The 14,402-nt window shown below is 51.8% G+C and overlaps 1 protein-coding gene across 1 annotated transcript in view; it reads left to right on the forward strand.

Annotated features, from left to right (window-relative positions):
* Window positions 1-310: 310 nt before the first annotated feature.
* Window positions 311-14,402, forward strand: part of LONP2 (lon peptidase 2, peroxisomal) — a 37,699-nt gene continuing 23,607 nt past the window's right edge. The window contains exons 1-5 of the mRNA XM_036231237.1: window positions 311-543; window positions 7,932-8,166; window positions 11,195-11,326; window positions 12,486-12,608; window positions 13,751-13,914. Coding sequence (XP_036087130.1) covers window positions 311-543; window positions 7,932-8,166; window positions 11,195-11,326; window positions 12,486-12,608; window positions 13,751-13,914 — 887 coding nt within the window. The remainder of the gene's footprint in view (window positions 544-7,931; window positions 8,167-11,194; window positions 11,327-12,485; window positions 12,609-13,750; window positions 13,915-14,402) is intronic.

Consider the following 14,402-nt stretch of genomic DNA (forward strand, 5'->3'; position numbering starts at 1 on the left):
GTTATGATTACACACGGTCATCCTTCCGAACGCAGCGCAGGGGAGATCTCCGAGCGAGCCTCACGAGAGAGCAGAGCAGCGGGACCCGCGAGGCGCCGGTCGCGGAGTGGGGCGCGTGCGCTCCTCTTCGCGTAATTACGGCGCGCCTCACCCTGCGGCGCGGCGGGGCGGCGGCGCGAAGCGGCGAAGTGTGGGCCTGCGGGCGAGCCGTAGCGCGGGCCGGAAGTGCCGGCGGCCGCGAGCAAGGCCTGCGCGCAGAGCTGTCAGCGCCGCCGCCGCTGACGACGCGCGGACGCGGACGGCCGTCGCCATGTCGTCGGCGAGCCCCATCCAGATCCCCAGCCGCCTGCCGCTGCTGCTGACCCACGAGGGCGTGCTGCTGCCGGGCTCCACCATGCGCACGAGCGTGGACTCGGCGCGCAACCTGCAGCTGGTGCGGAGTCGCCTGCTCAAGGGCACGTCGCTGCAGAGCACCATCCTCGGCGTCATCCCCAACACGCCCGACCCGGCCAGCGACGCGCAGGACCTGCCGCCGCTGCACAGGTAGGGGCGCCCCGCTCAGGCTCCTCGCGACCGCCGGGGCGCCGGCTCACGAGGCGGTGAAAGGCCGCGATTAACCGCCGCTCCGAGCCATTGGCTCCGAACGCCCCTCGGTTTCCCCCCTCTCCGGTCTTCGCACCCTGCGCCTCCTGCCGTCGCCGGGCCCCCCTTCCCGCCGGCCCTTCTCCCCTCCCTCCCCGACGCTTTTCCTTCCCGTGTCCATTAACTTTTAGGTGCCCTTCTTGCCCTCCCCCTGCCATGTCAACTTTCTGGAACTTTCCTAGCTTCTCATCCCGGCTCCTTCTCCGTATCCTAACATTTCTCTCCGTAGGCCCCATGCTGACCAATAGATCGCCCTACACACGGCCCGAGTCGTGTGACTTTGGGTGAGAGAGACCCAGCCTGCGCCTGTCCGTTGTCATCTGCGATCTGGAAACTAACGGCATCCATCTCTTAGGTGGGCTGTGAGGACGCAGGGAAATAATGCGTGTGATCCGCTTTGTGCCCTGTTGGATGGACGCCGGGCCGCCCCGTACCGTAGGCTTAAGCACAAGTGGCTGGTCCAAAGTGAGATCCTACAGTGCCCAGCTGTCCCCGTTTGCTGGGGACTGCCCCGGTTTTCCTCAGTGAAAGCCCTATGTACCCCTAGTCCCAGGCAAATCCCGGTGTGTGTGTGTGTGTGTGGGGGGGGGGGGGTGATCACCCTAAACGTGCTGTGTAAGTGTATGATACACACTAGGTTTTGAAAACTTAGTATGAAGAATGCTGATTAATTAATACATTTTATATAGAGTAAATGTGGGAACGCACTATTTTGGCTCTTTGGAGTCGAATAAAATATTAGTGTTTCACCTGTTTCTTTTTACTTCACAATATGACTACCAAAGTTACCTATGTGGCTTATGGTTTATTTCTTTTGGACAGTGCTGGTATATATAGCATGCTCTCAGCGAAAGCTGTCCTTATCCTCAGACTCACCTGGCGAGCCCCACCTCCTGCCCTTAACCCTACTGGAGGTGTTTTCAACTTAGAGCTCCTCATTCACCTGTAATTGGCCTTTTTTCCAATTAGGAATTCCTGACCCCAAATGGATTTCAGGAAGGTTCAGAAAGCCTTCTTTTTACCCCAAACCTGTGACTATATACATTTATTTAAAGGAGCGTCCATGGCTTTCTTCAAATTGTCAGTGGAGACTGGTACCTCTCCCCTCCCCTCCTAAAACAAAAACAAACAAACCATAACAGCCCGTTCTTAGTCCTTGCTTTTCTCAAACGTGGAGAGACTTTTGGTTATTGCGTACATGGAATTGGATACTTCTCAAGTTTCAGTAAACTCTGACAAACTGTATTGGACTCTGGTTTCCCTGTGACCCCACTCCGTGAGCCTTATTCCTCCCATAATTTTTCATTGTTTGTGCCCAGCGACTTGGTTGTCTGTTAGGGGTGACCATCATTAGATTTTTTCTTTCTACTGTGCGTAAGTGTGTGGCGATGACCCATGGGTAGAGTGTCAATTAAAAAAAAAATTAATAATTTTAGTCATTTTAGGTTTGAGTGGCCATTTGTAGGTATTATTTTGGCCAGGTTTTGGAGGGGTTTTTATTTATGTAAATTCCTCTGAAATAATAACTAAATTCTAAATTCTGCTGCCTCGAAGCAATCACTAATATTCGGATGATCTTTGATGTTCATGTCGTTGCCTGTGTTTTAAAGGAATTGCGATGTAAATTTAATCATTTAAGTTAGAAAACATACTTTGAAAATTCATAGAATTCCAGCATTAAAAGGACCCACCAGACCATCCAGGTTTCCTAGAAATAACATTTGACTTGAGAAGTCTGTGCGGAAAGATCGTGCTGCGCGTCGTTAGTATTAGGTTCCAATGTCTTTTTCCTCTAATCTGACCTTTAAACGCTCTTCAAAAAATTTGCTAAAACTTTAAATAGTACAGACATTGAGTTATTCGTAACATTATTCTGTTTGATACATAAATGTTTCCTTCCCCAGTTACCTATTCCTGCTGGGAGTCGCTGGCCAGAGGGAAGGTGAGAGGTCAGAGGGAAGGTGAGGGGCCCTGTTTCCTTTATGCCATCCAGGTGACACTGCCTCCGTCTCTAATTTGGTCCCCCTTGTTCCTGGCCGCACTAAGGAGCAGGGCCGGAGGCGGACTTACTTGAACCCCTTCCCCCGCTGTTTGAAACAGCAGTCCCTTCTTGTGGGTTAGGGCGTAGGCATGCTTTCTGACCAGGAGCCTTTTTTAAAGGAAGAGCTGTTGACTACCCCTGCAGGGCAGAACTTGGCACCTTAGGACACCCTTCTTAATTGGACTGTGTTTTTAATGGCTCCTGAATGACCCATTGTTTTCTTAGTGAAAATGTATAATAATTTAGCACTAGCTGTGAACTCTTTGTATGCATGTCACATGGTCATCCTGTCTTCTTCCAACCTCCTGTCCTCAGGGTACAGGGCTTCATTTCCTCATAGTGCTGATTTCACAATCCCTCTTTTTTTGGCTGCTGCTTTGCCTCCGAGATCCCAAATCACCTTCATTGACATTGGTCTAACAAAAAATGAATGTTTTATATGTAGCAGATGTACAGTTTCATAATTTGAATCAACTCTTTGTCCTGGCATTACTCCTTTTTCTATTAGGATTCTTAGGTATTAAAGAAATTTTACCAGATAATAATAGCAAGATTTAAAAACTTAGTCTTTGATATTAGCAAGTATGTAACGATTAGCTCTCCGTAGGTTTTCTGAAATCTGCATTTATTCTTGTTAAGGGAGGTTATCTACAAGTGGCATTTCTAATATTCAGAAATGAAGTTTTAAGAAAGGAGTGAGGGTCAGAAATCCAATAGCAACAGAAGCCTTGCTTACTGTAGAACTCGAGGCTGTCCTGATAGACGCTTTCCTTTTTTCTAAATCGTTATGAATCATGACATTAAATTTTGCCAGAAATCATCAAATAGTCAATAAGATAAGGCAAAACTAAAAGGATGTTTTAGTGGTTATTTCTCAGAAAGGCGGAACATAGTTATTGAAATGTGAACACTAGCTATTAAGTATTAAGTGTTTTCCAGTAGCTCGGCTGTTTAGAGGCTATGTTGATAAGTTTACACTTCTTACAGGTACAAATTCATATTGTCCATTTTGATGGGAAGAGTAAAATCTGTCGTAAAACCTAATGCAGGTCCCCCGTTGCTGTTTAACATCCTTGTGACTAACTTGTTGGATAACTAACTCGTTTACCCTTTTTGAATCTCAGGCTCTCACTCATGTAAGAAGATAGCACTACTATCCTCAGGGGTGAAAGGCGGAATACAGTGCAATAATACTTATGAAAGCCTTGCGTGAACTGCAGAGCCCTGCATCGACATGTCTGTGGTGTGATCAGTCCACAGACCAGTGGTTTTAAATGTAGATTTCACAAGTGGAGGTTGGGGGGAGGGTGGGGAGGCCCCATATGCTTTCGAGATGAGCAGAGCTAAACCAGCAACGTGTCCGAGAGGACTCAGAAGATTGATTGAGGAGGCTAAGAAAAATGGAGGGATTTAAATTTTTTTTTTTTTTTTAAAAGCAAGCGTTCGTTTGGCATATAAACTACATATTTCCGTAATATCCTCTTCTTGGAAAACTGCTTTTTCCAGTTGCGCTGCTTTTTGGTGCCACTGCGGTTGGTGGTTCTCGGGTATTCTTGGAACTCATCTAAGTCAGTTCCCAAACTGCGCATATCATACCTGTTGATGTAAGACTTTGTCTGGATTACAGTAGGATTTTAAAACTCCGCAGGTGGATCCCAGCTAGGAGTTTCAAAACTTCTTTGAACCATAAAATAAAATATCAACGTAATTAAGGTGTGCATATCCAGGGCTACGTCTAGAAGAAAGGGGCAGCACTCATTTGGACGTATACATTTGTATCCGTTGCAAAATCAAAATGTTGCTTTTTGGTCATGCCTAATAAAGCGCAAGTTAAGAGAAGAACTAGAACATTTGGAAAGATGACTAACTTGATACAAAGTCTTTTATGTATCACAATGAGAAAGAGTGTTAGATTAATCTAATGTCTTGTTTAATTTCTGTTTTTATGTACAGGCATACTTGCTTTATTACGCTTCACAGACACTGTGTTTTTTACAAATTAAGGGTTAGTGGCAGCCCTGCATCAGGTGGATCTGTTGGCGCCATTTCTCCAACGGCATTTGCTCACTTCTCCTTTTTTGCGCCATGTTTTGGTAATTATTACAGTATTTAAAAAGTTTTCATTATTGGTATACTTGTAACATTGATCTGTGATATCAGTGCTGTAATTATTTTGAGGCACCTCAAACCTTGCCCATATAACAGCGAAGTTAAAAAATGCTGTGTGTTCTCACCGCTCCACCGACTGGCTGGTCCCCGTCTCTTCCTCTCCTGGGGCCTCCCTGGTGCCTGGGACAATGACAGTACTGAATCAGGCCAGAGAATAACACTACGGTAGCCTCCAGGTGTTCAAGTGACAGGAAGAGTCGCCATCTTTCACCTGGACTCAGAAGCCAGGTGCGGCCAAGCTCAGTGCAGCGGTGGAAAGCCAAGACAGGCCAGCAGCGGGCCTTGCCTGCCCATAGCCACGCGGTGACACAGAGAAGCTCCCGGAGGAAATGACAAGTGCTCCTCGGTGATCGCACAACTGACGAGGACGCGAATCGGCCGACTGCTGATGAGGGAAGTTTCCAGTGGCCCAGACAGAAGACGGGTGAAGTCAGTCGGAAGCCCAGCAAGGACCCCCACGCCAGAGGCCTTTCAGAGCGCGCGCGGTTCCCGGGAGGAGGTCAGAGGTCAGCACTCGCCCAAGCGCGGAAGACGGGATTCCAGCCCTCGTGGGCGACCTCGAGGGCCCCGGACGTCAGCGCAGGATGTCACCGTGGACGTGGAAGCCGCGGGGGACCCGGAACAGGAAGTGGGCCCGGCGGTGCGACCGCTCTGCGGCGACCTCGCCACGGCGCCTGAGCGCGAGGAGCCGCCGGGAACGTGGTCTCCGGCGAAGACCGCGGCGGCGCCCGCGAGGGGCTCAGGATGCCGCGCAGCGGCAGGTGCCGAGGCGGCCGGGCCTGGGGGCGCTGTCCCCGGTTCTGAAAGTTCTGCGGGCAAAGTGCTGTGGGACCGCGCCGCGCGCTGCAGAGCGGTCGCTGGAGGCGGGAAGGGTCACAGTGAGGCCGACCTCGCTGCCGCGTTTCAGGGACCTGCCGCCGTCGCCCTGGCCTCAGCCCGAACTGCCCCGGCCAGACGGCAGCGGCGGCTGCAGGGCCGGACCCGCGCCACCGGGAAGGCCGCGGCTCCCTGAGGCCCCGGCAATGGGTGGCGTCTTCTGGCGAGAAAATACTTTCAAGTTAGGGTGTGCACGTGGGGTTGTTCTGACGCTGCTGCACACTCAGTCAGCTGCAGCATAGTGTGAACGTGACTGTCACAGGTCACAGGCGACCGAACGACGCACGACTCGCTTTACTGCGGTGATCGCTTTGTCGTGAACTTGAACTGAACCTGCAGCATCTCCGGGGTGAAACCAAAAGCCCAGTGTGCAAAGAATTTGCGTGAAATAACATTAAACGCGGCTTTTCTTCGCAGAGCCGTTCACCAGAGCGTCCTCCGTCAGGCTCTGTTCCTATCCTGGCTAGAAACAGCCTCGCATTTCCTAGCGCGTGTGCGTCTCTGCAAGGGGTATAAATGATTTCAAGGAAGAACCAATTAATACGTTTAAAACCCCTCTATATTTTGTCTCCTTCAGAGACGCGTCATGGAAATCCAACCATCTCTGCCGTTTGAAACATCTTCCTTTCACAGTTAGCAAAAGTTAATTGATTTATTAAGAAACTCATTTTTAGTCTTATTTTACATCAGCGATGTAGCCACATCATTAAACCCCCAGCTCTGGGGGTTTGGCCTGGTCCCTCCCCCTCTGGCTTCTCCTTGGCTTCCTGTTTGCAAACCCCACAGGTGAGGGATCCGGTTTCTGCTGACACTTGTAGACAGAGCTGTGTAAGCATTGGCGAATGCCGTCTGCAACGAACACGGCCTTTAATTGGTCTCTAATCATTTCTCGCAATCTGAGTTTGTTTTCAGGAAATGGGAGATGTAATCTACTATTGATTAATGAGTGAAGAAAACCAGCCACAACACAAATTACTCGATAATAGATCATTGCCAAGTCATCTCAGGTTTTTAAAGCATAAGATCTTCTTCCCCAGAAAATTATCTTCTTCACTTTTGGTTCAAGTTACTGTTTAAATCAGTTTTTATCCCCTGTACACGTGATAGGACCGGGAAGGAGGTGAAGGAGGAACTAGAGCTCCGCGCAGAGGGTGCCACAGGTGACTTAGGAGGAAGCGGCCACGCATTAGGTGCGCACGGAAGCAGGCGAGCTCACGGAGGTGCCACGCGCTGCCTGCGTGCGAGTCCGCACGTTCGGGGTGGGCGGGGTTCTGGTCTCACCTTCCTCCCAGCCGTCAAGAGCGCCAGTCACTTTCATTCTAGTTTCTTCCCCGAAATTGTAACCTTTTCTATGACCCAAGGGAGAAAATGCAGTTTCATGTTGGGACCTGGAAGTGTCTTCCGAATGTTGATCTTTCTGTTTTGTGTGAGTTTGGCTTAGTTTGGATGAGACGTCCCTTCTGTGAATTAATCCTGACTTGGTCAGGATTGTGTGTTGTGATAAGAAGCTAAGATTTAAATAACATATAACTTTTTCAACTGGCATCAGGTCAGGCGCTTACCACTTTGAGCAGGGTTAGTTGGGCCCTACCTGCTCGAGATGTATGTGGGTCTTTAACTCGCCTCAGTCTGTGACAACGTGTGGCCCCTGATATCTAAACTCACGTTTATAAATCCAGGATTCAAGGGCACGTGTGTAATTCACAGATTGTATGTCCATCTGTGGTAAGGTGGATATGTAGCAGTTTCATAGATTGTGGAAAAATCCAGGCTTGATGGTAGTTGCAAACTGATACTGGAACGGAGATTTCCTGGGTTGATTTATGTCGTGCTGTTTACGTTTAAATCTGTTGACAATGCTAATGTTTATTCCGGTATAAGATTGTCTCCTTCCTCGTCGGCAGAATTAATTTAAGCTATATAATCGTCGACTGCTTTTATGTCTTTTATGCTTAAATAACGCAAATGTTTAGGAATGTCTACCTAATTCTTAAAAGGGTTGCTAATTAGAATAAGACGGCTCACTTTGCCCCACGGCTGGTGGCCGTGACTTAACAGACCACGTGTTTGATGCCGAATGAGCGAGAGCGGTAACGTTCTCTGCTTTTTAACTAGCACCCCAGGGAAGGCCGCGTTTCTGTGCTGCCGGACGGAACCCTCGCGATGCCGACTCCAAGCGTGTGTGTGCGCGTCTGTGTTGCAGGATCGGGACGGCCGCGCTCGCGGTGCAGGTCGTGGGCAGTAACTGGCCGAAGCCGCACTACACCTTGCTGGTCACGGGCCTGTGCCGCTTCCAGATCGTGCAGGTGCTGAAGGAGAAGCCGTACCCCGTGGCCCACGTGGAGCAGCTGGACCGGCTGGAGGAGTTCCCCAGCACCTACAAGCCGAGGGCGGAGCTGGGCGAGCTGTCCGAGCAGTTCTACAAGTATGCAGTGCAAGTGAGCCGCCTTCCTTTCTTTCCATGAGACTTTGCCCTCGGTGCCTTTGCTGCCCTAAGTGCGAAACTTGTTGAGTGGTGAAGTTTTAGGGCAGCGTGTTTAAACGGTTTAATGATAGAATATGATATATTCATTTCAGCTTGCTTTTACCCGGGATTGTACCTATATTGTTCTAGGACACGTGAGCCAGCTCATTCTAATATTTTTACAAAGGTTATTTCTGGAGCTTTCCCCGTAACATCCAGCATCTCCAAAACAGATTGTTATTGAACCTAAATAATTTGAAAAATTAGAATGCCACGCAGAAGCTGTTTGCCACTAGACTCTGTAGGCACCAAATTGTATGAGTTATGTTGGTTCAGGAGTCAAGGCCACGTGGTACCTGGCAGTCACTGTGGAAGAGGAAGCCCGAGGGAGTTTGAGCTTGAGCGTCGTCTCAGCCTCGGGCGAGTAGGATGCTGGGTGGGAGGCGCACGTTAGGCATATTCGACTTCTTAATTCTAGGCTTTTCGGGCTAGCTCTAGATCGGACAGAAAAAGCTCCCGTCGCCCCATGTGGTGTCAAACCTTATTGAAATAGATGATAAAACATGGTCTTTACTTTCTGCCGACGTCCTAACCTGGTGACGACGGCTGCACCCGTGGGGGCCGAGCGCCTCCAGGTCCTGATGGTAAACACCACCGGTCCCCAAAACGCGTGTGGGGCCCCTTCCCAGACATGGCTGTCGTGCCCGATGGGGCGTTCGAAGTGACACTGCTAGTGTGGTGGACGACAGAAGAAAAGTAGAAAATTGGGAGCCGTAGCCTCTGTGAGGGCTGAAAGGGAGGACTTACGCTGAGGAGAGGAACTTCAGCCTGGGAACCGCATCACGCGGCGCGCTCCGGGGAGCAGAGGGCGCGGACGGAGACGCAGAGCCCCGCGCCCCTGTCCTGGGCGGCGGCCCCGGGTCGTGCTTCCCCTGCCGGACGCGGCTTCGCAGCTTCCTGCGTCCTGTTTTTTACTTCTCCCCACTTTGAATCAACACATTTTTAAACATGTAAAGATTTCGTAGAGACAGTAAAGGAATTTTCAGAGAGGAACATCCACCGCGGATTTTCCTGCCGCCATTTATCTAACCGAGTTTCGGCGTTTCTCCCGGCCTTGGGTCGTAGTCAGTCTGATGTTTTCACGTCCCCGTGTAACTGTCGCAGGAATCCGCGGGTCGGAGTACCCCGACGCCATCGTTCCTCGTTTTCGATCACTGCTGTTCTTCCCTCCCCGCCACATCTGCTCGGACAGCCCCCCGTCCGCAGACTTTCTCAGGAGCTCCCCAGCTGGTCTCTAGCTTCTCCCGTCCCTGACCCGCCCGGCGCGCCGAGCCTTTCTCGGTGCCGGCCACGTGTCCGCCCTGAGCAGGGGGCCTCCCTGGCTGCGGGCAGAGTCCAGCCTGCTCAGCGGGGCGGCACGGCCTTCCCAGCCCTGGTCCTGGCCGTCGGCCCCCGTGGCTCCAGCCACACGTGCCTCAGTGAGCTTCGCGCCCCGTGTCCTTGCCGCCGGGAGTGCTTCCCTCGGAACGTGCGCATTCGACTTCTGCGCCCCCAGTGCCCGTGGGCCGCTGGCGCTGCCATGGCCCCTCTGTTTATCCCTGTGTCGTGACGCGCACCCCAGCGCCCTGCCCCATAGGTCTGTGTCCCCCGCCACACTCGGAGTCGCCCGTCTAGCCGTCCCGTACTGCGCATCAGCGTGCGTCCAGCAAGTGGTTTGTACCAGCCAGTGCGCGGGGGGTGAGTTTTAACTGTCCAGTGTCTTAGGGTGAGTCCCCAGGAAGTCTGCAAACGTCACCGTCTGCTTCTCCCACCTGCTCGTCATAATTGCGTGTCAGGGCCTTTGGCCTTGGCCAGGCGATGGGCAGGTTCCTGAGTCACGGTGTTTTGGGGGAGGTTTGGTCGTTCCTAGCGCATTATTAGAAGGGCTCCATGCAGATTTGGTCCGCCATTTGTGAAGTACTCGGCAAGGGCTCAGGTTCGCTGTGCTGAGTGTGCTCCCAAACCTCAGTCGCTCACCCTTCCTGCCTCACGCTGATGGCTGTGGGGATCTACCGGCCAGCGTGGCGTAGGGACCAGGCGGGCTAGAGACCCACTCAGCCTTAGAGACCACCCGGCCTTAGAGACCGACCCGGCCTTAGAGACCGACCCGGCCTGCTTTCATTATCGCAGCCGCAGGCAAAGGAGGCGTGGCCAGGCCCCGGCTTCTAGCGCTGCCCTCAGGCGGCACTGTCACTCCCCTCGACTCAGGGGTGCGAGAAAGCGGTCCTGCCGCGGGCCCCAGGGAAGGCGCCCCCTGCCGGTGGCCCCCAGGACCGTCCGTGCGGAAAGCGTGCCTCGCACTCGCCCCTCTTAGCATCGCACCCCCCTCCACCCCAGGTAGCACGGTCCCTTGATTCAGCTCCTCTAAACACCGCTCACAGTCGGTGCCCAGAGTCTAGTTAATCCACGCATCTAAAAACAGGATTTCAGCTACCGATTGGTTAACATCGAAGCATCAACTGCGTTAAATTTCCAGAATTTGATAATTATACTGCGATCATGAAAGAGAATGCACCTTACTCGGAAACGTTCAGCAATAATAGTGTGTATGTTGTGTGTGTGTGTGTGTATGTGTTGTGCGCATGTGTAAAAAGAGAGCAAATGTGGCAAAATGTTAAGAATTGGTGAATTCAGGGGAAACCTATATAGCAGTTTATTGTAGTTTTGCAACTTCTCTATAAATTTTAATATTTTTTCAAAATAAAATTAAAAATAAAACCACAAATTTACAAAGCCTCTTATGAACATTAGTATTATCTGTTTTCGAGCCAATTTTGCTTTTCACTCTAATTGACATTGGAAAATACTTCTTTCATTTGAGGCGTGTAGAATGTCTGAACTGTTATAATTAGTGATCTTTCAGAAACAGACTGTGGGGCCCAGACATGGAATTCATGTGACAGTCTAACTTTTTAAGTGCGAAACAGTGCTAGATCTCAGAAGCGTGTGCTTGTCCCTTGTAGCTGGTGGACATGTTGGACATGTCCATCCCGGCGGTCGCTAAGCTGAGACGCCTCTTAGACAACCTCCCGAGGGAGGCTCTGCCGGACATCCTGACAGCCATCATCCGCACGAGCGACAAGGAGAAGCTGCAGGTACAGCCCCCCGCCCCCACCCCCAGCGGCCCGGAGCCTGAGCGCATTTGGGCTGTCAGGTAAGAGGCACCGGGGACACCCCCCCCCCCCCGTAGCTCCGCTGCCTCGGCACTCGAGGTGACTTTCGAAGGGGGCGCCTTTACATTTTTGTTTACTTTGCTCACATGATCAGTACCAGTAGTTTGTCAATTTATGGAAGAAGTTAAAGCAGAGAATCATTTTTAAAAGGTAGATATTTAAGTTAGCCTAAATACCTAGATAAATGTCATCACACTTTTCCAGACACGTGGAGCCGTGACCTTTCCCGTGCATACTGACCACTTTCTTAGAATTCCTGGTGTGTCTTATGTAAACCACACCTGTGACGCGTTATCTGTGATTTTCAGTTTAAAGTGAAAGGAGTTTTAAAGACACTTAAAAAATAATCCAAGTACAAAATCTTAGATTTGCATATTTTCCCCAAACCATAAAAGTTCTCGCACGCTTATTTTGATAGCGCTGTTAAGCCCTCTGCTTTATTGAATCTTCCTAGAAGATGTACGTTAGTTTTCGTTGAAACAGCCCTCCTTGCTGTATCAGTTTATCTGACACTTAAATCCAACAGTTACAACAGCAAGTGCGGCTAATACAGACAGGTTGTGTATAAACAACTCGGTTGGCCTGGCAGGAGCAAGCTCCAGGCATGCTGGCCGTGGGCACCCGCGGCCTGTCACACGAGGGGGCGGGGCATGTCAGCGACTCAGACATGCTGGTGGTGGGCGTAAAAGTGCTTCTAGTCTCTATGTAAAATTCAATATTTTAAACCTAGAATTTGTTTAGGCCTAATATATAGACACATTTTGGGCTTTAAGAGAATAATTCTTCTACGTCAACAACGAGTTGACCTAAAATGTATTTTGTTCTTGCTCTTGGGACAGTACACATGGCTTCACTTTTCAGTGAAAACTCAAGGCACGTTCTGTCCTTGGCTTTTCGCGGCCTCCGCGCTCCGTGTCAGGCAACCTCACTTACTCACTGTAACCGATCGGGCGCGTTAGCGTCAGTGTAGCTGTGCACGCCGAGGGGGTCGTCTGCCTACCTAACGATTGCTGGCTCTCGCTGCCCTGATTTTGGAGCGTGCGCTTCTGAGAGGAGACCGCTGACTGGTTCGCTTCCGTAGATTCTCGATGCTGTGAGCCTGGAGGAACGGTTCAAGATGACCATACCACTGCTCGTCAGGCAAATCGAAGGCCTGAAGTTGCTTCAGAAAACCAGAAAACACAAGCAAGATGACGATAAGCGGGTAAATAGTTCTTCTAACCTATTTGTTCAGGTTCCCAGTTGTTGTTAGTGATGTGAGATTCAATTTTTTTTCTTTTTTTTTTCCTTTTTTTTGAAGAAAAAAATGGAATAAAGAAAGGAACGAAGAACAAAAATAGTTCATTGTCTCTTACCTCTCAGGTTACTGATCAGATTTTGAATTTTGGCCCGTTTCCCTTTGGTCCTGGATCTTGTGTTTTTTCGAAGCATGTAAACATTTTCTCATCTTCTGGCCTTGTTTCGGTAATCATCAGACGAGATCATTACCAGGCCATTTCTCTCTCTGCCAAACACTCTGTGTTGTTTCCGGTGTTTTCTGTATTTTAAAAATTAGCAAATAACCACCACGAGTGTCTCTGAGCATAGCTTTTTTTTAAGGAGACTTAATACTAACATACTGCAAAATTGTTTCCTGCAAGGGCTGTATCCATATGCTGTGCCATAATTTGGCTTTTTTGTTGTTAATTTATAAAAATTTCCATTTTCATTTAGTCCAACTGTTCGTCTTTTCCTGTCTTCTAAGCTTAGAGTCAAAAGCCAGAGCACAAAGCCCACATCACCAGAGTGATTGGTGGGGAACAGGGGCGGGGCGGGGGGCGCCGTGGTTGAAGCCCCTTAGTGGGGACGCGGAACCTGGCAGAGGGGAAGAGAGGGCGTGGAGGGCGCGCAGCTGTGGGAGGGGCCGGCGGCGGGAGCAGGGCCTCCGGAAGGGCGGCTGCAGCGCGCGAGGCAGGAGGACGGGGCCGGCGGCGTGGGACGGAGACCGAGGGGCGCCCAGCTGCCGGACGGGGGGTGCCGGGGTGCCGGCGCGTGTCAGGGCGACAGCGGCTGCCGTCGCGGCTCAGGGGAAGGCGACCCTCGCTGGGCCCCCCGTTCCGGTGGCCGGCTGCTTGACTGTCTTCTCTCGCGCGGCGGGTCGGCACGTGCTGCCGCGTCGTGGCCCCGGCCTCTGCGCTGCTTCGTACAGCCCGCCGCCGTCACGTGTGGCCGTGCCCGTCAGTCATCATTCCGGACTGCGGTCCCAGAGATTTAGACTCTGGCCGCCGGCTGCAGCCTTCCGTGCAGTTTCAGACTCCGTTTCCAGCTCACGCTGACATGCTCTTACGTCCGTGCTGTCTGCCGCAGGTCATAGCGATCCGCCCCCTGAGGAGGGTCACACACACCCCCGGCACGCTGGAGGACGAGGATGAGGATGAAGACAACGACGACATCGTCATGCTGGAGAAAAAGATCCGCGCGTCCAGCATGCCGGAGCAGGCCCACAGAGTCTGCGTCAAGGAGATGAAACGGTGACTCGGAGCCGCCCGTCCCGTGGGGTTTGCTCTTTGCTCGTGAAGGCTACGCTGTCGCTCGTGGCCACACGTCGGCCGCTGAGGACCACAGACCGGTCTGTGTCCGACACGCGGGTCTGTCCCCGATTCTTGTGTTCGATGCGGCCGGGGCGCCGTGCGCTGATGGCCCATCTCCGCATTGTCGACTCGGCCCTCTGCGGCTTCCGAATTCTCGGGTCAGAGCGGCGGCCCGGGGGCGCCTCTCCCTCTCCCTCCCTCCCCCAGAACCTGACCCTTAACGGGTTCTCGTTCCTCCTGAGCTGACGCGCTGCCCCGAACCTGCCTCTGGGACGCGGAGCGTGCGGTGCGCCTCACAGGCGACGACCCCCGTCGCAGCCACCTTTCGCTGTCTGAACGAGAGGCCCCCCCGCGTCTGGGCACGTTCGCCCTGCACGTCCTGCACGCCCGGGCCCCTGGGTCCTCCTGCAGGTCACACACTCTAGAGG

This window comes from Rousettus aegyptiacus, unplaced genomic scaffold, assembly GCF_014176215.1.
Source record: "Rousettus aegyptiacus isolate mRouAeg1 unplaced genomic scaffold, mRouAeg1.p scaffold_m13_p_14, whole genome shotgun sequence".
NCBI lineage: Eukaryota > Metazoa > Chordata > Mammalia > Chiroptera > Pteropodidae > Rousettus > Rousettus aegyptiacus.